The sequence below is a fragment of the Mastacembelus armatus genome, chromosome 3 (genome assembly GCF_900324485.2).
Source record: "Mastacembelus armatus chromosome 3, fMasArm1.2, whole genome shotgun sequence".
In the NCBI taxonomy this organism is placed as follows: Eukaryota; Metazoa; Chordata; class Actinopteri; order Synbranchiformes; family Mastacembelidae; genus Mastacembelus; species Mastacembelus armatus.
The window spans coordinates 26,674,838-26,698,657 of NC_046635.1; the positions used below are offsets into that span (position 1 = coordinate 26,674,838).

A 23,820-nucleotide genomic window follows, 5' to 3' on the forward strand; every position below is an offset into this window, starting at 1 on the left:
CTAAACATAAGTATGGACTCATTTGAGATGAACAGAGCCTGACCTGGAAGGTGGACAGTAGCAGGTGACAACAGCAGGGAGCAGTGTAAAAAAGCTGCAGGTTAGGCTCTTTCCACTAGACAGGACATTATGTCAAAAACCTGTCGTGATGAACACACAGAGAAACACTTTAAGTCATACTATAAAATTATGTTAAATCAAATCTGAAATCCCCCACTGCTATTTCACATATACACTGGGCACACTCGACAATTAGAGGCCTAAAATTTACCTTTCTCTGCCATTACAATGCTGCAATTCATGGCCCAGCACTTATGCATAGACATTGCACATTCAAAAAGAAAACGTTTAATTCTGATCAGACATCCACTATCTACTATGTTATGTAGAATAATTTAATCTTCAGTAATTGATATTACTAAATAAAATAATGTGGTTGAGAATGGAGGGGTCTAATAACACACATTCATTAGAGATTAGATTGACATGGGACTTTATTTAAGGCTGCTTGTCATTGTGATAAGGCAGACTTTTTTTCTGTTATTATTTTGATTTTATTTTTGAGAAAAGTGTTAAGATTGATAATATCTGAAAATATACAGGATACAGTTAATGGCACATCATTTTTAGTTTGAGTTAGTTGTATTATCAGTGTAGTCCAGTTTATCTATTAGAGCATTTTCATTTTTGAAGTGTGAAAGATCTTACTTGATTGGCCTGTGTAGGTTTTTCTGGCAATTATTTATTAACCAATTTTTTAAAAATTCTTTATCAAATATGTTTAAGGTGAGATAAGATAAACTTTTTTCCTCTCCAAAGGGGAATTCAGGTAAAAGGGAAAATTTCAGGAACTGCAGGGCTTTGTTACCAAATTCTATAAAGTGTTCATATATGAAAAGTCAGTATCTGTAAGAAATGCAGTATCACTCAGGCTTTAATATGCAGTGATGTGTTTGGGGTTTTTCTTCTTCCAACTTTTATAGGCCTATGCAATTCCTCACCTTGCCATTTGCGCTGGTATACTTTTAGTCATAACTTAATTTTGTTAAGTTATTAAGTTATTCTATTGTATTTATTCAGTTGGACTATGTTTAGTGTTTATTTTTCTGTTAAACTGTGTCCATTACATGGTAAAAATGAAACTTTAATCGGAGTTTATGTGAAATTGCGAGTGTCCATGACAGGGTTCCTCTCTGTGGACCGTACCACGTTACACTTTACACAAGGCCAATTGCACATGCGCTTTCGCGACTGTCTCAAACGGCACTAAATGCCTGAGGTTTCTCATGAAGAAAAGTTTTGCCACTGAAAAATAAAACCCCACATTCCGGTCTGATAGGCATGTTGAAGCAAATACCAAGTATAATGTTGTCTTTTAGCAGTCCCCCCTCACCGGAACCCCCGTGCAGCTGTGGAGTGGTAACGGCTCAGCCTGCCATTTTACAAAGTGACTGCTAGCTAAATCTCCAAAGTAATAGCCCACAACTTACTCACCCATGTAGTGGCGAGGTTGTTTTTTTTTTGCTAAAAGTACAGTGTAAGTAGCGTAATATTGTAAGCAGACGTTCAGAACTACATTTAGTTTTTTTGCACGAGTAACAGTGGCGTAAAAACACGGGTAAGTTGCTCTATTTAAGTTGCCAAAGGCTGATATAGCAAGCTAACGTTTCCATAATAACAAACACGGCGATGCAGCTCTGTGAGCACTTGTTCTCTGAAATCACCCCGACGTTTCTAAATGTTTAATGGAAAATCCACTTTTAATGTGTCAACCACACTTTTATAATACCCCGATGTTCAATTGGCAATAGAAAGTGAAATCACAGCTTGTTGGTTTGCATAAAGTGAGCTGTGTTGTGTGTTTCGCGTGCAGTAATGTTGGTTAATGTTAGTTAGTTATTGTTAATGCATTACTGTTATTTTTACGGAGCTTTTTCCTTTTCAGAGGTTTGTAGTTATGGTTGTATTTATATATCAGTAAAGACAGAGGCAGCACACGTGATGTCACTCCTGCCATTGTTGACTCGCATGAAAAAACGCTGCAGAAGAAGAAGTCACGCTCAGTCACAGCACTTAAGGCAAACTTTATTGCATACAGGGTCTAGAGAGGGCTATGGGGAAATGGTGTTACTTAACAGGATTGTTTATCTGGTGTTCATTGCATTTACTCAAGTACTGCATTTTGACACCACTAACTTTATTTTCTAACTTTAGTTTTGGTGTCATAAGGAGACATCTGCAGGCCAGGTACCCTCACCCACAGTCCAAGCCTTTATTGCCAGTCTTTGCATTTTGTTAATTCATTTGTGGGCAGCATGGTGAATTAGTGGTTAGCACTGTTGCTCACAAGAAGGTTCCTGGTTTGAAACCCATCAGGGGCTTTTCTGTGTGGAGTTTGCATGTGCTCCCTGTGCTTGTGTGGGTTTTCTCCAGGTACTCTGGTTTCCTCCCACAGTCCATAAACATTCATGTCAGGTTGATTGGTGACTCTAAATTGCCCATAGGAGTGAGTGTGAGTGTGTGAGGTTGTTTGTGTCAATGTATCCCTGCTTTTCACCCAAAGAGAGCTGGGATAGGCTCCAGCAGATCCCCATGACCCTAAATAAGAATAAGCAGGTATAGATAATGGATGGATGAATAATTTATTTGTGAAAACCTTTTGAGCTCACAAAAACAGTCACAGCCAATCAAGGAGGATTGGAGTATATCTACAGCACATTATCACGAAGTGCGACATACATCTGGTCATCATGCTCAGTGTATTCAAGTCTTAGAAGCATCTGGTGACTCCACAGCAATGTGCAAGAATTCATTCTCCTTTCTGAGAAAAGCTCTTTCAGAGCATAGACTCCACACAAGAAAGGCCCAGTGGTTAAGATAGCATTTGAGAGGGACAGAGGGTAACTGGAAGGACACAACACCACTTTCCACATGCAGCTCTTGTAGATGTAAATCAAGCTGTTCTTTCTTGATTATTATTCTATATATAAACATTTTTTTGTATGTTTAGGTCTGTCCTTAAAGTATATAATCTGTTTCAAATTATGTTCTAATGATACACACAATGGAGTGTGAGGTATATGGCACAGTGTGTGTGTGTGTGTGTGTGTGTGTGTGTGTGTGTGTGTGTGTGTGTGTGTGTGTGTGTGTGTGTGTGGTTACCCTAATGCCCCCTGTTAAGATTTGTTCTGATTCCAACTCTATTGATCTGCAGGAAATTCACAAGCTACCCAGCAGTATGTGAATTTATTCAGACTGTATGTGTATAAGTTAGTTAAAACGAGCATTACCTGCTGCCTTATTAAAATGATGAATATAACAATGTTTTGGTTATTGTTATGTAATAACAATAATGTAATATCTATGGGGGTTGATTCCTATTGTTATTTAAGAGCACTGTCTTTCAGTTTGAGAGCTTAATCTCTTCATTGCATGTTCAAATTCACTATCAATGCATTTTATTTTTCAAACATCGGATCATAAACCCCTACTGAACTGTGTCCATGTTTACCTCTGAAAGTATCACTCATTTGAAAACAGGTTTTCCAGCTCTCACTCTTTTTAGCTAAGACACCCACGCTCAATTTCAAAAGTGCAAGACAAAAGCCACTCCCTTATGTAAAACATAATGAAGGATCTTATTTTTAGGCTGTATTGAGAAACACTGTGTGTGTGTGTGTGTGTGTGTGTATTGCTATCGTGTCATTACTTCATAAATGCTTGGTTTAACCTTTCAGCGCTGCATACAATGACACCATCATGATGGTAATAAATACTAATCAAATGCATAGGTCTGAAATGAACAGTTATCTTACTGAAATGCAGCTAATTTGGCATATCTGGTGGCATATGTCTAAATTAATGAAGTAAATGTGAATTGACGTTCCTTAATTGATGATCTTATAATTACAATCTAATCACAGAAAGTCACACTGAGTTGATTGTCTGCTAGCTGCTCATAATACAGCTCTCAATAATTCATGTATTAAATGATCATGACTTGTGAACTAAATAGGTGATTTGCAGCTGTATTATAAATGTACAGTCTATTCTAGTAGTCCCTGATACATGCTGTAGTTCTACATAAAAAAACATTCTTGTTTAATTAATGGTTTCTTTTGGAACAATTTTAAACTTCGATATAAAAAGGGGGAAATCACAACCAAGTTAAATTTAACCAGGCACACAGACTTAATGCTTTTCAGATACTACTCACACACACCTGCCCAGGAGAGTTTTGGTGTCTGGGAGAGGGAGAGTGCAAGAGAAGCTAAATGCTAAAGACAGTCTCGTGCTGGCTGCTTAAAAAAAACTCATTACAATTTGTACTTGCTGTTTGCAATAAAGTCATTTACTACATCCCATATAGAACAAGCCTCATTACATTAATTATATTCAAGTTACTGCCCACCCCTACTTGAGTGGGGTGTTAGAAATATGTATTATTGCAGTGGTGAGGAGCAAACAACCGCCTGAAGGCAGTTTGGCAGATACTGTAGTGTTACGTTACCTACATTGTTGGGAGTTTATCCCATTTTTTAGGTGTGAGTGTGTTTGTGTTTGCTCTGTCGAGTGCACAAAGACCAAAGCCTGTTTCATTTGACATTGACTGCTTTTTGTTTTTACACACACAAACCATCACAGCCTGTAGGACAACAAGGCAAACACAGCCCCCCTCTGGCCGGAACCTAATTGTTGGCCCCTGGTTTGGCTAGTCCAGGGATTAGCTACTGACTGGGGAAGACTATTCACTCCCTCTTTCACTCCTCTGCCCACTGGGCTTTATCACCATCAATCTGACACCCTGTTTATCTGACGCTGCAGCCAGATCTGCTGGCCTAGGAGAATTGTTCACAAAGGCCATGGATCATCAGCACTTTGATTGTGGTACCCCAAATGGCCATTGCTCTCCCTGGCCCCAGTGATCCGAGCAGTCCTCTGTCCTGATGCAGTGGTTAGTCCTGGTCCTAGAATCTGGAAGGTCAACCTAAAGGCCTGTCACTTTGTGTGTGTCGTTTGTGCTTTTCTTCCATCTCAGACGAAGGTGTTTCCTCAGCCAGATTGTGTTTATAGTGGACAGGTCCTCCATGTGGACTGATTTGTCACAGCACACTGTTTTTCTCTTTGTTGTGCACTGTCGGCTGCCTTATTATATCTGTCATCAGGGACTTAACAGCAGGTGTACAATCTGGAGTTTACCACCACTGTCTGATCACTGTATCAGTTTAACTTTGTGTTAAAGAAGAAGGAAGCTAAACAGATTTGCCATAATGGCTTCTTTTAAGCTGGATTTTCTGCCTGAGATGATGGTGGACCGTTGCTCGTTGAATTCTAGCCCTGTGTAAGTAACTCAGTTTATTTAGTATTATATATTTAATAGTGTCATCTTGTGTCTCTGAAAATCAGCTGGTTTGTTTTAAGATCTTTATAGTGATTTATAAGAAAATTAATAGTAATCATGAGCAACTTTGTTGTAGAGTCAGAGTGATACTAAGCCTGAGAATGAGAAATGTTCTTTATTCTTTCACATCCTAATATGTGATATCCATGTTGTTCACATGTAATGTTTGGATGGAGTGGATTTGATTATCAGAATTAATTTTGTCTTTAGATAATTTTGGTTAAAAAGCTCTAACACACGTTTAAATTCAGAGTACATGCTTTACACCCAAAGTAGCACCTAGTTTCTGTTTTTTTTTTTTTTTTATAGAAATTTGAATGTGTTAATGACAAAACTGAAGCAGCACCACTAACTCTTCCAGCAGCATATAATCTCTTTTTCTGTTCCTCAAAATAGATTTATGAGCAAATTTCTTCTTCAACTCTGAGGTCAGAGTGTAACAATGTATATTCATAATTAAGTTAAGGTCTTTGAACACAGTTATTGTGAAATTTGACTTTTGTCTTGTGCATTATTATTTTGACATATCTGCTGGTACAACCCACTTTCAAGCTATGATATGCTGTGCACATTCTGATATTTGAAGAATCTGATGCAGGATGTTGCACTTCAAAATGTCTAAAGCATAAATCTTAACAGAAGCTGCAACCATAAACTAAATTAGAACACACAAACAAAAATGTGTGACTATTAAACATCTTTGATAGTCTGTCACCATCGAATAATTTCTCTGAAATTATTTATCCATTTAAAAGCACTATGTTTTTAGGGTTATCAAGCTGATGAAAGCATTTAACCATTAGATAACGCAGTAAACTGATAACATGCACATTTGTGTATGTGTGCCTTTTCTTTTTAAAGCTTTGCCACTTACATAAACAACCACGTATACATAGGCTTGACTCAGCAAAGGGATTTACATTTTTGACTTTCCAAAAACCAGACGTGAATGATGTGCATTTTTCTTTCTATAAAAATATTTTAAGGGATATCCAATATAATTTCATTAAACTGAGACTAAAATATAACACATCTGAGATTAAACTTGATATAGTTTTTTTAAGAAATTTATATATATATTTTTCCTTTTTGTTTATTGTAAATGTTACAAAACAATAAATGAATAACAACTTAGGTTAAGGCTGAGGGACACACCAAGATCAAGATGAGTGCTTCTTCTGCTGTGACTGAAATGCATGACATGGGACAGACATGTCACAATGTAAAATTTTTGAAAACTAAAAAATAGTGGTAGCAGGATCTGTTGCAGTTAGCTGATAAACCTATTCCAAATATGTTTCTCCATTGGTGGGTTATGACAGCTTTGCAAGTGCTGCTTTTTAGTTATTGTGTCACAGCTTCTACCAGTGTTATTCTTTACAGTGTTTACAATATGTAAAAGGAGAGCAGCCTTGCTTGGGGTGTTTATCTTATGTTGATGTGCCACATATGGCCCTACTTATCTAACCTGTTGATTTTGGCCACACAACTAAAAACTGTTACTATTGTAGTACTTTATGACAGAGCCAGAGCAATGCTCTAATATTAACATTAATATTAATACCATTTGTTTCGCGTGTCGTATTACTGAGGCAATAGCAGTGGGTTGTAGTTGACTCGCTTCACTTAAATAATGAAATTTGACAAACATAAAAATGGGGCTGAAAAAAAAAAAACACATATAAGAGGTTACATTCCAAAAATGGCTTGGGAGGAGGTTATTGTCACTTATTCGTGTTACTCAGATTTGTGTTTTGACCTTTTAAGAAATGGGTTAAACTCTTGACTGATTTACCAAGATTTGTATGTGTGACATTTTTGCTCTATCTTTATTCATATGTATACAGGCAATGTGTTTATGATTAAATTACTACTACTGGTTGTTAGATGCACAGTTTTGGGAAGGTGTGGAATGGAGGCCACACTGAAGTTGAGCAAACTTGCACATATTCAGACATTTCTCAACCATTTGAGAGGAATGGTCAAACTCATGGAGAGTATTGTTATAGGCGAAATATCCTTTGAAACCCACACTGGTTCGCATCTCACTGTGTGCATTCTCAGGAAGAAACATATTTATCGGAAATCACTATTATTCCTTCTAGCCTCCATCTAATGTACTTATATTTGTCTTTCTAGTGGGAAGAAGATGAATGGGTCTCTGGACCATCCTGACCAACCAGATGTTGACGCTATTAAAATGTTTGTGGGACAGATACCACGGTCCTGGTCTGAGGAGCAGCTTCGTGAACTGTTTGAACCCTACGGAGCAGTCTATGAGATCAATGTTCTCCGAGATCGCAGCCAGAATCCACCACAGAGCAAAGGTCTGTTTTTTTGTGTCAAGGTGTTCAAGGAAATGGGGAAAATTGGTTCATGTTCATCAGATCAGTAAAACAGAGCAGAGTAATAGATGTGCATGCCTTCTTATTCTGTATGCATTAGTACTAATAATTCTTTATTGTGAATCCCATATGTAACCAAGCAGAAGTGCATTACCAAATTCATTCATCTATGTGAAGTAACAGTAAACAACTCTGCAAGCATCGGGGAGAGGTGGATGAAGCGGCATGTCCTCCTCCCCTCTCCGGTTCACTGAATGCAGACTCACTCCAAACTTTGTTTCAGCTGCATACTTTATTCACCTGCACTTTGAGTCTGTAGTATAGCTCTTTGTTTTGGGGCGCATTTTCACTTGTGTTACGCTAGGAGTTTTAGTTTAGCATGAGCATAAACATTTTTACTTTTTCTAGTGGGAAGTGGTATAATATTATCTTATATTGAGTTAAGATGCCATCTAATGCTAGTGACCACTCGACAAAATGCCTGTAAATATACACATATAAGTCGCTTTGCTATATAAGTCATACTACAAGCCAGAGGAGGAAAAAAAAGTGTGACTTGTAGTCTGGAAAATATGGTATATGTACCCACCAAATCCAATAATTGAGTTGGATGTGTGACATGGATGTGTTTTTTTTTTTTTTTTGTTGTTGTTTTTTTGTTTTCTGGCAGGCTGTTGTTTTGTAACATACTATACTCGCAAATCAGCTTTGGAAGCACAGAATGCTCTGCATAACATGAAAATTCTGCCTGGGGTAAGTGGAAACCTTCCATGTGGTTGACCATTGACAATACAGATGCGTATATTTGACCGTTGTAAGTACTAATGTCTTATTGCCTTGCTCAGATGCACCATCCAATCCAGATGAAGCCAGCTGACAGTGAGAAAAACAATGGTAAGTTCTTTTTCACATTTCCATCTGTGTTTACTGTCCTTGGGTACTTGCAGATAAATCTGTTAACTCTTTTGCTAATAATAATAAACATATTGCTCTAAATGGTGAAATAAAGATTGTATAATAACATATTTGAATGTATTTGAGTTAATCAAATCATGTGGATATCTTTTTGCATAAAAGAGCTGTGAATTTTGTCCCCCTTAACTTAAAATCACATATTAGATCTGTTAATGTCCAGTATGAAAAGGAGGAATTATTATAGCAAGCAAAACCTTTCTGTGTGAACACCTAACTATTGTTTTAGAAAGACTTGAAAAATTATGAACCCATCTTTTAAGTCTCATAGAGTTTGGCTGTCAGAAGATAGTATTCTATATGTAATGCATGTCTCATTAATAAAGTTGCAAAAGAGCCACAGTTAAACATATCTGCATGTTAAATTTTGTGAAACAGCATTTAGTTCGATACAAAACCTGTGTACCTGATGCTGTTTTGTGCTGAATGCAGCAGTTGAGGACAGAAAGCTGTTTATTGGAATGATCTCCAAGAAGTGTAACGAGAATGACATCCGACTGATGTTCTCCCCATATGGTCAGATAGAGGAGTGTCGAATACTTCGAGGCCCTGATGGACTGAGCCGTGGTAAGACATTGTGCTGACAATATGAAAACTGTGACCATTTTAGAGGAGACACTTGTAGCGATGAACCTACAGATAATAACCACTTGGATCTGCAGCTCTTGATTACTGTACAAAGCATTATATTGAGTTTCAGCTCATTGTTGAGGTGTCTGGACATAATTGTCTCAGCTCCCAAACCATTGATTTGCCCACAGGAGATGTAAATTAGCGATGGTTGACATAAAATGAAAAGTCCAGTTCCAAATTTAGCAAAACTCAACAGATTCAGCTATATTGTGTGCTATGGGCCAGGATTGGTCTGAAATTCAGCTGACAGCTGATACACTTATGACACACTGTTTTGTCTCTTTCAGGTTGTGCGTTTGTGACATTCACAGCTAGACAAATGGCCCAGTCAGCCATCAAGTCAATGCACCAATCCCAGACCATGGAGGTAAACTTCACACTTCACAGAAACAAAGCAAATAAAAAACGTAAACAAAAAAACAACATCAGGTGTTTTAAATTTGGAATCCTGGTTTTTGAAAGTGGTGGTTTATGTGGTCGGCTTTCTGGTGGGCTTCCAGTTACCCCCCCTTCTTTTGCTTCCTGATAAGAAGTGTCTAGATTGCACAGTAAACATCCCAATTCAAGTGGCATTCATTCATTTGTAGGGTGTCACCATTAGATGGCGCTTTGGCAGCAACTGTGATACCACAGAGTGGGTTGCCCTCTAACTGACACACATGGCAGTTGGATCCCCAGTTTGTTGAAGCCACATGCTCTTGGGCAAGACACTGAACCCTAAATGGCTCCCAATGGCTATTGCCATCAGTGTGTGAATGAATGCATAAAGGATTTGCTACCTCACTGTGTGTGTGTGTGTGTGTGTGTGTGTGTGTGTGTGTGTGTGTCTGTGTGTGTCTGTGTGTCTGTCTGTGTGTGTGTGTGTGAATGGGCAAATATTGTAAAGCACTTTGAGTGCTCAGAAAAGTGCTGTTAAAATCCATCAAATATTTGCTCTCAAATACACATTCTTACATAAAGAAATGTCTGAATGTTTAGGCCATTGTTCATACAACATGGTTTCCAGACTTATGGTTAGCCACCGGAATCAAAGTAAATGACCTGAAAGATTTCCTATCATCAATAATTTCCCTTTCAAATTTTCACCATCAGGACTTTGAAGATACAGCCTATCTAGATAAATATACTTTTATACAAACTATATTACATTGTGGAAACATGTTTTCTTTTTCAGTGCTGCCTGTTCATTCTTAATTATTTTTAACAGAAAACACATCTATTGTCTCCACTGTTGAAATATAGCTAAAAAATAACCATGATACAGAGAGCCTTTTAAAATAATTTCAATTGTTTTACTTACACTTAAATTGCAAGTTAATAATATCTTAATATTTATGTTAACACACTGTCACAAGTACAAATGATTTACTGTATCTGTGTTTAGGGCTGTTCATCACCTATTGTGGTGAAGTTTGCTGATACTCAGAAGGATAAGGAGCAGAAGCGCATGGCCCAACAGCTGCAGCAGCAGATGCAGCAACTCAGTGCTGCTTCCATGTGGGGAAATCTCACTGGGCTCAACAGCCTGGGGCCACAGTACTTAGCAGTGAGTGTTTTTAAAACTCATATATCTGTGTTTATGCAGTATATAATAATTAGCCTCTTGACAAAGCAATTTCATTAGGTCAAACTTTGCTGTCACTTCCACTTCTGCATGTTGTTTCTCATCTCTACTTCTGGCTTTAGCTCTACTTACAGTTGCTGCAGCAGTCAGCCTCCACAGGGAATACACTGAACAATCTGCACCCTGTTTCAGGTACACACATGCTTTAAGACGTAAAAGTAAAGAAGAGATCTAAGATTAAGGTTTGAATATACACTGTTTGCAGAATAATAGTCTCTGTAGTCACTGGGTTTAGAAGTGGCTTAATTATCCCTCCTGATGCTGAGGATGCTTTTAATATCCATCTTTCCACTCATGCACTGAGAGAAGATGTACTTATTTAGTGTTTGTATATAACTTGAACTTAAATGTGTGCATCTGTCAGGTCTTAATGCCATGCAGAACCTGGCTGCTCTAGCAGCAGCAGCAACTGCCACACAGGCCACACCCTCAGGCTCCAGCACAATGACAACATCTAGTAGCCCGCTAAGTGCACTAACAAGCTCAGGTAAAGCAATAAACAACTACAATACTAGAGTATCATAGTCAAGGTACATGAAGTAGGGCTTATCAGTATGATGATATTTATGAGTCCACAGAAACAGGCAACTGCGACACACATAAATGGTGTCACAGCTCTTCTCAATCAGACTTATCAAATCAAAAGTGTCTTTTTACTACACAATGACAGTGTTAATTTTTTTCACATTGCCAATTTTTTTTTTTTTTTTTTTTTAATAGTCTCATATCACAGTTACTTCATAGACTATAACACAACTATATCCATTATTTTTTTATTTTGTTTATTATAACATTAACAGTAAGTGTTCCTTAAGCAGGCTCCTCTCCAACCTCCAGTAGCAGCTCCTCTGTGAACCCTATGGCTTCTTTGGGTGCTCTGCAGTCTCTAGCTGCAGGTGCTGGAGCTGGTCTCAACATGGGCTCCCTGGCAGGTACTAATGCTATGCTGGACTTGTTATCTGCAGTAACTGAAGTTTTCCACCAATTTAAAATATTGCAATATTTCAGATGCTTTATTGTTAAGTTAAACTTAACATGACTTTGAGTGGTAAGAGTTCAGATTTTTACTCATGTCGTTTTGTTTTTCTTGTAACTGATGTAGGCATGGCAGCACTGAATGGCAGCCTCGGCTCCGGAGGGCTGTCGAATGGGTCAGGAAACACAATAGAGGCACTGAGCCAGGCCTACTCAGGCATCCAACAGTATGCTGCTGCTGCCATCCCAAGCCTGTACAACCAGAGCCTTCTGTCCCAGCAGAGCATCTCAGCTGCAGGCAGTCAAAAAGAAGGTAGGTTCTCTGGGTTAACCATGTGGGGTGGTACAAAGTACAGATGAAGTGACTTCAGAGTTTAAAGGGTAGGTTAATAGACTTCCACTTCTTTTGCAAATAAAATAATGAAACAGTAACAACAAGATGCAAACATACTGCTTGTACCTCAGAGTTTTGAATGATGGGATGTTCCAAAGTATTTTTGATACTTGGCTTAAAGTAGTGTGGTAGTAGTGCAGACAGGTTGGTAGAGATGTGTGTGTTGTGCCGTGATCTCACCTTCTGCTAAGGAGCTTGTCTTGTTTTAAATCTGCTGCGTCAGCCAGCGACAGTCGTGGCACGGGTAAGACTTCACTACCATTTCTCTGACATGGCCTCAGATCATTATATCAGTGGCTCCACTTTAAAACAAGTTCAGGTCCATAACAGAAGGCTTGTCCTTGTTTGTGTATAAGTGTCAGTGCTACTTCTCAGATATACTCATTCCAGTTGTTTGGCTTTATTTTTCTTTTTTTAAATCACTGCATGATACTACAGAAGCCCTCCCAGGTGCCATGTGGAACAGAAAAAATATTAATGTGGAAATCCACATTAATTTCCTGACCTGAATTTCCGCATCAATATATTTTAGCACCACATGGACCCTGGGGGACTCTGTAAGTTACAGCTGTTACTGCATTTGTTACAAACATGACTATTTGAAGTTTTAGATTAATTTTTGTAGTGATCCAAAATGTAATTGTATTTAACTTCTATAAGAATGGTAAAACAGACTCATTGATTGGCAGGTCCAGAAGGGTCCAACTTGTTCATTTATCACCTGCCCCAGGAGTTTGGTGACCAAGATTTGCTCCAGATGTTTATGCCCTTTGGAAATGTCATCTCTGCTAAAGTCTTCATTGACAAACAGACAAATCTCAGCAAGTGTTTTGGTGAGTTCATGATAAGTACTCTATATAATTTCTCTTATGATAAATAAATTATTTGATCGCACAGGATCCTGGAGTGATATGTTGAAATTATTTTAACTGCAGCTTCAGAAGTTTTAGGGCCCTATACTTCACAAACGACACTGATGGTTTGGAACTTTCTTCACCTTCAGATTGCCTGCTTATGTGCACAGTATGGTGTCAAGCAGGGCCTGCATGTTGCATATGTGGACAGAAATGCTCAAACAGATGAGATATTCATTCAGATGAGGCATCTCAAATCTGTTGCAGGACAAAAATCCTTCTGCTTCCACTTGGATGATTTATCTGCAAAAAATAAATGCAGCAGGTGGACAGTAAAAAATGTACTTAAAATGTAAATAAAGTATGTTAATTCAGTACTCTCCAACTAGTAGATGTACTTAAATTAGCATGAAAAATAATGTGTAATGTAGAAATTTACACGTGAGTTTGAAAATGACCATTTAGTGTTTCTCATCTAAATAGAATTGCAATATGTCATTCCTGATTGACTTGGCTCCATGAAGTGACTCCTGCAGTGTTTACAATCTGTCCACTAGCTTCAGCACAAAGGATGTGTTTGTTGCCCTACGAAGCACAAGTAGATGGTTGAGTCACCCTTTGTTAATGGGATACAGTAGTTCTGCAAGCAGTGTTTCAGGAACAAGAAATCTTAGAATTTGTCAAATGTGTCTTGAAATATTGTGAATGTATTTCTCTTTCAGGCTTCGTGAGCTATGACAACCCTGTGTCATCACAGGCTGCCATCCAGTCAATGAACGGTTTCCAGATCGGTATGAAGAGGTTGAAGGTGCAGCTGAAGCGCTCAAAGAATGACAGCAAGCCCTACTGAAGGTGCTGAGACACTGCAGACTTAGTTAGGCAGGGTGGTGTTATGGTAAGTGGAGCATGAATAACTAAGACTGGTCCACAGAAACATGTCTGTGCATTACAGGGTGATGCTGCGCTGCCTCTTCTGGTCATTACAGCATGTCCAGGGAAAGAGACATGTGACACTACATGCAAGAGCTAGACTGGATTCTTCGTGTGTTGTTGGTGGTGTTTGTGCATTTTGTTTCCCTTTTAAGAGAAACTGATGTGTTTTAAGTTCAAATGTGATCAGTTTGCTGTGGTACATAATACACATATAATGATAAATAGTGTATATTACACATATGTCAGCCAAATTCATCTGTTTTTACTTCCTGTTTACTTTACTGTTCCCTCCACTACCCAGACACGGCTTAAAGCTCCTGAGAGCAGCAGCTGGAAAAGACAGAGCTCTATTTGATTAGGAAACAGATACCATCCCTAGATTCTCTTTCACATTTTCACAGACCAGTGTATTAAGTATCCATATTTTCACTTTAAATGGAAACAGTATGTGTATACCTAAATTAGTTGTATGGTCCAAAGTAGGCTAAAGTACAGATGTTCATATTGTTTATAAGGTGGAGCTCCATCAAAACATGCAAATCCAGTGACATATTTATCCTCATTCTTAGTGAATGTGTTTTTGTAGGTTTAGTGATGCTGTGAACTTCTTGTTTTGTTCTCTGGTTAAGTCACCAAAGTCAGGTTAAAGCTCCAACCTCCCATAGCCTTCCTGGTGATAGATAGAGAGAGGATGTACTCAGATAGTTGTTTCTGTTATCCGTCCTCCTCTGAGCTCTGTGGGCTAACTGGACTGTTTGCCCTCTGTTTGTGATAAGATAACACATTCATACTTATTTATATGTGGTTTACCATCTGAGTTGAGCAGCTTTTGCATGGCTTACACAATTTGAGTGGCCTTGGATGGAGGGCTACATATTTGTTTGTGGGTTATGTTGTTTTCTGCATGACGTTATATTTCTATCAAGCAGTGTACTCATTTTATTTAATGTTTTTATCTGGATGTTAGTGAAACACATTTTCTAATTCAGTTTAACATGCATGTAATTGTAGACTTCTTTTCAGAGAATTAAACACAGCATGTTATGATGGTGCTCCTCCTGTGTTGCTGCACTTTGAGTGGCAGGTCTGTGACTGTGAAGCCCAACTGTCAGTTGTAATTAGCAATACTGTAAACATTAGCAAAAAAACAAACATCATAGGCTTGTTGCACTCAACAAAGGTCTGTCTGATGCAGACATAATGTTTTGTAGAAATACATTTTATGGGTTTTAGTTAGTTTCTACTTGGAATCCAGGTGGTTTGTAAAACTTCATTAACAATCCTCAGCTATTGCCCTGCTAGCAAGCTGCTAGCTACCGTAATATACACAGGGCTACACCACTATATCTCTCACTGAATATCTTCTGTGATTGGAGAATTCATATAAATGTCAAATTGCTCAAGACAAATGTGTGAGTTGTTCAGACTTCCATGAAAATGTGTGTATTTTTTTTATAGATCTAGGAATCGAGACAATTGTTGACATGTATATTTAAACTATTATGCCTTTTCTATTTTTATATAGGTTTTATACTTCCCCTGTGTGATGGGGAATTATTTATTGCCTAAATTATTTATCTGAATTGAAATTATATTGAAAGACAAATGTAGTCTATGTAGTCTAAGTCCAACAACTGCATTGATACTGGTGTGTGTCTTCTCACCCGCGTTATTTCTTTTTGGTGATTATGTACTACATGTCAGTGTGGCATGGATTATGTGTGGGTCCATCCTTGCTGCTACAGACTTCACAGAAGCCCTCTGACCTACATGGCTTCATATGAATAAATAATTACCCAAAACACAGGGAGCATAATTTCTAAAAGCTCATTTTAACGTGTGCCTGTTTGGTCCTGACATCCATATGAATAAATAGCCATCTTGAACACTTAGTGCAGACTTTGTGTTGCAGTGTTACTTTTAAATTAATGAAAAATACCTTTTTTGTTTAGGTGAATCCTGTTTAATTCTCCTTGAGATGTGTTTCATTACAGTCCATCTGTGGCACGTTTGAACTGAAAGGAGATAGTGTAGAAAAACCCAGAACTGAAGCCTGAGAATTACATTTTGACATTGCATTGGACAAGGGTATAAAACCATTTCTAAGCTTCAGGTTTTCCTGGGAGCACAGTAATTGACTTTTCTTAGAGTTAGTCATCTTGCCAAACTAAAAAAGGGAGAGTTGTCAGAATTACAAGCACGGTGAACAGTCAAATACAGAGAGGTCCATGAAGAAAACCTGCTCCACAGTGCACAGCCCCTGAGACTGGGACAGTAGTTCACCATGCAGCACAACAGTAAACCAAAGCCAAGTCTCTGACTGTCCTTGAATGGCACAAAAAAATCCCAAAACCTTATAGAACATCTGTGGAGAAACCTGGAGATGGCAGCTCACAGAGGCTTCCCATCAAATCTGACAGAACCTTAAAGGATCTACCAGAAACAACTGGAAAAACTGCCCTAATCCAGGTGTGCAAAGCTTGTAGAGATTTATCCAAAACAATTTAAGCCTTTAATCGCTGCCCAAGGGGCTTCTGTGAAGTACTGAAGTTTGGGTCTGAATACTCTTGTATGTGAAAGATTTCAGTTTTGGATTTACCATGAATTTCCAAAAATGTCTAAAAACATGTTTTGACTTTGTCATTGTGGGTTATTGAGTGATGGGCAAAAATGTACCCATTTAAAATGAAACCTAAACACAAAGTGATTCCAGGTCCAAGTCCAGTCTTGAGTTGTCTGTAGTGGCATAGTGAGAGTAAAGCTGTGGTTGATTTGAGAATGACCAAGGTGCTCAGGGTCATTCATAACAAAGTGGTTGAAGATCAACGTTTGGTGTAATATTGTCCCCTGTACTTAATGAGAAATGAATGCTGAAGGTTACTTGATAAATTATATGATGATGTTACCATGTGATGTACAAAAGCATTTTTACTATTAAAATCTTGATTTCTGTCAGGGACTATAGCTATAGCTTATTGTGGTGTTGTACTGGACTGCATTACACTCAATCATGCCTCTATTTTTTATGAATATAACGTCCTGTATAACACCACCTTTAACTATGAACTCAAGGATAAACATCAAGTTTACAAGATTTCAAGAATTTCATTATGCGTGTTACATTGACACATTTACCATTAAGGTGTTAGTTTGATGGTCATGTGTTTAAGTGAAGCATTGAAACAGGTCCTGTAAAGGAACTTGGCTGAATTTACACTTCAGTTTGGGTGTTGGTGCAGTTTCCTACAAAGGGTACACCATTAGGTTCATTTAGAACCTTAATGGGTCCTTTGAATATCCCAGAATTAAGATATTGAGGAATGTTGAGAGGTTGGAGGTTAACAGCAGGCCAATGGTAATGTCTCTGTGGGCTGGGTTTTGTTTGAGATTTACTCTGGCACACTGCCTACATGTCATGAATTTAAAGAGACATTTTAAAGCTCCAAGTTAAAAAAAAAAAAAGTCAGTTAAAAAGCCAAAACTCACAATGTGATAGCTCGATACTTAAGACTTTATGACGTCCCTGCTCTACCTGTGGCTTTGGTCAACTGGTTTAATAGGTGTGAGTGAACTTCAAGTCTACATGAATCTGACCAAGGTGCATTAAAACCATATTACTAAGCGTTGGACCTTGTATTATCCTTTGGTTTGTCATTAAGTCTTAGTGAGGTGTGTGACGCACGTTTCTCTGATCACTTCGCCATGTTGTTTAATACTACTCTCACTAGCTGTCAGGTTAAATCATGCACCCCAGCATGCAGAGTGCGCACTATCAACTCTCAAACTGCCTCATGTTTTTCTGCAGCTTTTACTCACTCTAATCATTGCACAAGTATTTTTACTCTGGTTTTAGCCCTGATAAGTTTTTATGTGTTATTTCTGAGCAGTGAGCTACTTGATTTAGTGGCTCCTTACAGAGGAAAGCGTGCTAAGCCTTTGTAAATTACTACTGATTTTAAACATGCAGCCGCTCCTTAAAAAGAATATTCTTGACCCTACTGTACTGGCAAACTTTGCCCTTTCTATCAAAGGTGTTAGAAAAGATAGTTTATATCCAGCTACTATCATAGATTGACCTAAATAGTATTGCTGAGAAGTTCCAATTTGTTTTAAAGCTGGCGATAGCACAGAAACTGCCCTTTTAAGAGTTTTTAATGACCTGTTTGAAACTGCAGATAGTGGTAACCATGCTGTCCTGGTACTTTTAGATCTACTTTTTCACTCCTATTTGATGTGTCGGAGCTTTCCTGTCCATTTGGGCCTTTATTTAAGTATACTTCTGCTATTATTTTATTTTGCTTTGCCTTGTTTAATTATGTGTATTTTATATTTGGACAACTGTGGTTGTTTTAAATGTGCTATATAAATAAATTTTGATTGATTGATTGATAAGCTCTACAACTAATGGTAGAGGTAAAGTATGCCCAGAACTCTAAATCACATTAATGTCATTTGATGGTTACCTGTGGTGAAATTGATGAAACATGGACTGGTATGGTACTTTAAATGCCTTTAAGAAACTTTTTCCTAATCCTTTGACAAGTCTGGTCATTTGTTAATGGAAGAAGTAGCATGCAGTATGAAACAGTTTTATAAGTCATTATTCCTTTGGCACTCTCCAGCCCTATATGTTTAGCAGTGTTAAGATAGCATGCTGGACTATAGCTGCCGTTTTACAACTCAGCACTGGTGTGATCTGCATGTTGGTACTGATTCTGTGCTGCCATTTTATTTAAGCTGTGTGTTGCTGTTGTAGTCATTCACCTCTGTTCATGGTAGCATGAGACCTGTCTTCATTCTGTCCCTGATACTGTTGAATGTTCAGACTATTATCAGCACTACACAAAGATGATCATTCTTTGTTTCTTTTCTCTCTCCTGTTTGTGCTCCATTGCTGTTTAACCTAGGTTTGTCTCCCTGTTGTGTTTTTCTTTGTTTTTTCTAGATCTCTTCCTGTTTGCCCTAGCATGTTGATGTGGCGTCACAGTTCATCGTCCAGTCCTTGTTTCCTGCGCTGCTCTGATGCTTCCAATTTCACCTTTGACCTTGTGTTTGACCTTGATTTCCAAGAGGTTTTGTTTTGTTTTCTTTATGTCCTCTGTGCTGCTGACATGGACACTAGTAAAACGGCCACTGAGCATGTTTCAAAGTTGTGTTACAATTATTACAAGCAATAAAGAGAATAATTTTTCTGGTACTGGCTGACATAACTATATTTGCAAAATCAGTCTGACACAAATCTCACCTTGAACTTTGTTTTTATTGCCTGTGTTGGTCAGCAGTCGTCCCAGTGCCCCATCCTCTGGTTCTGTTTTAGGTTTTTTGTGCAAAAGCAGCTAATTTGTCTCAAGTTGATGATGTGAGTGCTGGTGTGTCCCCTGTGTAACAAAAACATTGAAAACAAGTTATCACGTGTTGTTAGACATTTATAATTGAATGTTCGGCCATCTAAGGATTCATCCTCAGGTGTTCTCATTTAGTTGATGTTATGAGGAGACAGCATTTAATGTCAGTGTAAAAAGCTGTTTTTACTTTCCGCCATTGCAAGCACATTATGTTCTGCTCTTTTTTGTGTGGGTAGTCAGACACAACATTTATAGGGGAGAATCTTTTTTCACATTATATTTAGTATGCATGTTTTGTTTTTTTTTGTTTTGTTTTTTTTTTTTTTTACACACCTGCGATAAATTACTTGGTAAAGTGTGATCAAGCTTGTGTTAAGTTATGAATGATGAATAAACTGGTGCCAAATGTTTCGCACAGTCAGTATTTTCCCCTTTTATTGCACTTACAGTATTGATCAGACTAGTTGTAGAAGGAAGGGTTGTTTGGTCTAGTAGGTTAAATCACTTACAGCAGGTTTTATTGAAGAACTGGCTTAATTGCAACATTTAAAATATTTTTGTGTGACTACACGTGCTCACACACCATCATTAAACACAAGTGTCTTATTCATGAGCATTCATGTATGTATACTGTTGTTTATGTTTGTGTGTATTCAGTGGATTTAGTCCAGAGGCTTTACAGTTCCCCAGTATGTTTTCACAACCACTGGGCCATTGTTGTGACTTGTTGTGACTTGTTGTGACTTGTTGTGACTTGTTGTGACATCAACCAGGCGCCCACATACTCATCCTGCTTGAATATTTGGTGAAGCTTTATTTTACATGTCTTATAGTTTCCTGGACAGAAACTGAAATGTAACTTTAACTGTATAGATGATTCCTGGAAAGAATTGTGTAGATTGGTACAAATTAAGGGAAAAGTTCAGTTTTTACACTTTCAATCACTTAATTTCTGTTAATTGCTGGTGTAACCCAAAGAGTCTTTTAGTCAAAGCACAGCAGGCCAGCTGAGCATGAAAAAATGTGAAATTTGTCTACAGTCAGCAATGCAGTTTAACACATGATACAAACAATGTAATGAGAATCACTGGGCTGTATAGATCGGTATTTCTATTATAGATTAGTCAGACTCACTCTGATGTAAAGGCTAACATGTCAGGCAGGTCTAGTTCAAGTATTTGCTGTTACATTGTTTAAAATATATGAAATTATTGTACAATCAATGTCACAAACACATTGCACATAATGAAATAAAGGATCGATTCATGTATTTAAGGCACACCTGCTGTGGCACATTACAATATCAAAAAAGGCAACATTAAAAAAAAAAAAAATTGTGCCAATACTGCAAATAGCCCATACTAATCAATGTTTACCCCCTGATGTATTCATCAGGGAAATCATCTTATCACTCTTATGTCAGTTACTGGTGAGCCACAGGAGTAGCACGCCTGTTTTAGCTGGCATCTGCCTTTAGGAATTGGTGTGTGATGGTAGAAAAGAGTGACATGCCTTAAGGGAAGTGACATATGCCACTGAAAGAGCTGTGGTTTTCAATGAACCAGTTTTTGATCCTGTCCTGCTGCTTTGTGAACTGGACTGTTTCTGTGTGTGGTTTCAATATGTGCATGCCTGCTCTGGACATACCTCTCATCAGCGGCAGTGGAGGCAGTTCTTATTGTACCCAGTCTTGATGGTGCCCCAGCAAATCTGGTCATTAACACAGCTGTTTCTACAAACAGTGAAACAGTTCCTTGTTGGTGATTCGATCATCAGATTTGTAGAAATTCCAAAGGGAATAACGTGCTGCCAAAATCTTAGACATGGGTTGAGTGTATTCCAGCTTTCAGTGACACCCATGCACTGCCCAAACTGTCACTATAGGTCTATCAATATGACAGTAGAGTCCAGCAATCGGTTAAAGCCCAGCAGGATTTTGCGTCTCTAGATATAATAATTTAGACTCATCAGAGGCCAGTTTCTACTCAGTAAATTGGCTGTGAGAAAGTGTGTTGTTTGTTTTAGTCCTGATCAGTAGCTTTTTCAATTTCTGGCTATAGTTTTTTTTGTTTGTTTGTTTTTTTTCATTTTAAGGGATGGATATACATAATTGGAATGGCCTCCATTCAAATTTTAAGTCCTCACTAACACTAATACTTTGGTCTGTTAACATTTTTAAGTCTCAGTAAATTGTCAGAATTATCAGAACTGTGCTCAGTTTAAACATCTCTGCCAATCACTGGCTACATCAAAAACCACTAACTTGCAATGTTTTTTTTTTTTCTTACTTATATAACTATTAGACATTGGCCATGGAAAGAAGTGCACAAATCATATATCAAGATACTATTCCAGACCTGCACTTTGTCCTCTTATAATCATTTCCTTTATAGCTATGTAAGGGGAAAAAAAACAACCTTAAGTTTAGCTGTATTTTACAGTACCAACTTTTTGAGATTGTTTGAATTGCACAGATTTGATTTTCTTACAGAGCTTCAAATTAAATGACTGGGGATAAAGATCATGTCAAAAGGAGTTTACACATGATTTGTAAATAATGATACAGAAATTGTGTGTGGCCTCCACGGTTCAAATTTTGCATATTGTAATTCTGTTTTCTGATTTTCTGTCAGCAGTTGATGACCTGTGCTTTCATTTAGTGGTTGTTGTTGAGCTCCCAGTGCAGTTAAAGTTCAGATGCTCTACAACTAGTTTGTTTCTGGGGAATTTCCAGGACTGGATACAGTATTTGTTCCTGGTGTAATTTGGGAGATGGTGTTCATTTTTGCATTTTTGGATAAACCTATTTTTGTAAAACAACCATCTCCCTGCACAAAGACTGATGCTGTTCAAAGACTGACCAAACTCCCTGCTCATATGGATGGACTATGAACTGATGATGCCTTATTTTTGTGAAGTTAGCTTTTGCTCCTTTGTGCTGAAGTAAACACAATTAAACTAACTCTTGTTTATTTATTTATTTTATTTTTATTTTTTTTCGAGTTGAAGCTGTCTCAAGTGTTTGGATTGTTTTTAAGCTTTGGATCGTTGCTTTTTGCACCACACGAAGCTGCAGTGCAGTCCAACAGTCATTTCTGTGAGCTGGCTATGTGATCCCCATTGCTTGGTTGGTTTGGTTTCTGTATACAAATAAAATATTTGAGAAACTTTTTTATCTCAGAACTCTAACATTGTGCTTTGGATTGTATTTTCTGGAAGATATATATTGTCCACACTGTTATCTGTATTATGGTTAATAAAATACAAGGGGATTAAAGTTTGGACTTTTGTATAGGTATAGATTTTACTGACAGTGTGGAAAGTCACATACTGTTTTTTATGTTTCAAAGCGATTATTGACTTTTTAAAATTAGATCCTGTCAGAACAAATTTAGGAAAAGGTTATGAGATTGGCAAACCTTTCAGATCTTGGTGTCTTCTTGAAATTTTCCAGATGTTGGCAGGGACCCTCTATGCTGACATGTGGGTATGTAAGTAAAAAAAGTAATCTATAAATTTACAAAAAATCATAACATTTGAGAATATATGAATGAAATCTAAAATTATGTTAACAGTGAGGCTATACAAAGCTTCTGTAGAAAATGAAAATGATTTTATGAATGTCCATGAACTGATTCAAATCAGAAAACATCTTGTGAACATGTGAGTGCACATAGAGCCACAAATTCAAGTTACAAATTTGAAAAATTCAGGACACCAGCTGGGCGGCAAAATGGTGGTCTGAAAAAGCTCTGTCCGGCAGCTTTACTTAAATTAATGGCAGACTCCAAATGATGAAGTTAATTGACCAGAAAATTACACCAGCAGTTTAAACATTTCGCAACTGGGAGTAAATATTTAAACATATTCCATGCCATTTAAAAAGATCCAATACTTGGCTTTCAGATTCTAGATTTAGACCTTTGAATCTTACATCTTCCACTTACGACTTGAAAATCATTTATAATATTAATTTTGGTGATATACCTGTCCAAAGTTAGGCTAAATATTCAGGGGTAGTGTTTACTGGAGATGCAGGAACAACTGGAAAATATCAGTGACATTAAAAACCATAAATTGTTGGTCTCAAATACTGATCATTTATGCAACATTTTCTCTAACTTTATCATCCTAATAAAGGAACAAAACAAAGGAAACACATTGGTAGAGTAAATGGAGTGAAGGCTACTGTATCAGGCTAAGCAATATATTTGGCTCATATTTAAACAACGTTCACTTCTATAAAACCTGATATTTAAATTTCTGTTTTGTGACTAAATATTCATCAATTGTTGGCAGCCAGATGGTGGAAGTGGAAAAATAAAAAATAATAATTACATAATT

The 23,820-nt window shown here is 37.6% G+C and overlaps 1 protein-coding gene across 14 annotated transcripts; it reads left to right on the forward strand.

Moving 5' to 3' along the window:
- The first annotated feature begins 1,443 nt into the window (after positions 1–1,443).
- celf1 (cugbp, Elav-like family member 1) lies at positions 1,444–22,662 on the forward strand. Of its 14 annotated transcripts, none has more exons than XR_003294821.1 (14): positions 1,444–1,618; positions 7,541–7,728; positions 8,417–8,499; positions 8,592–8,640; positions 9,151–9,285; positions 9,639–9,718; positions 10,736–10,897; positions 11,038–11,107; positions 11,340–11,462; positions 11,791–11,907; positions 12,072–12,263; positions 13,034–13,177; positions 13,921–16,600; positions 19,077–22,662. XR_003294821.1 is itself a non-coding variant. In XM_026292960.1 (14 exons), the coding sequence occupies exons 2-13, from the start codon at positions 7,551–7,553 to the stop codon at positions 14,046–14,048; spliced, it is 1,461 nt and encodes a 486-aa protein (XP_026148745.1). In that variant the 5' UTR covers positions 1,444–1,618; positions 7,541–7,550; the 3' UTR covers positions 14,049–14,093; positions 19,039–22,662. The 14 variants fall into 14 exon arrangements, 13 of the variants coding, with proteins under 13 accessions (XP_026148745.1, XP_026148744.1, XP_026148743.1 ...); XM_026292960.1 differs by having other exon boundaries at positions 13,921–14,093; positions 19,039–22,662; XM_026292959.1 differs by having other exon boundaries at positions 13,921–14,093.
- Positions 22,663–23,820: the final 1,158 nt, after the last annotated feature.

Excerpts from the sequence above, each read along its gene's own strand:
- celf1 (XM_026292960.1), top strand. The coding sequence starts at position 7,551 with ATGAATGGGTCTCTGGACCATCCTGACCAACCAGATGTTGACGCTATT. Across the intron at positions 10,898-11,037 it reads TGGGGCCACAGTACTTAGCA|CTCTACTTACAGTTGCTGCA; the intron begins GTGAGTGTTTTT and ends TTCTGGCTTTAG. Across the intron at positions 11,108-11,339 it reads CAATCTGCACCCTGTTTCAG|GTCTTAATGCCATGCAGAAC; the intron begins GTACACACATGC and ends TGCATCTGTCAG.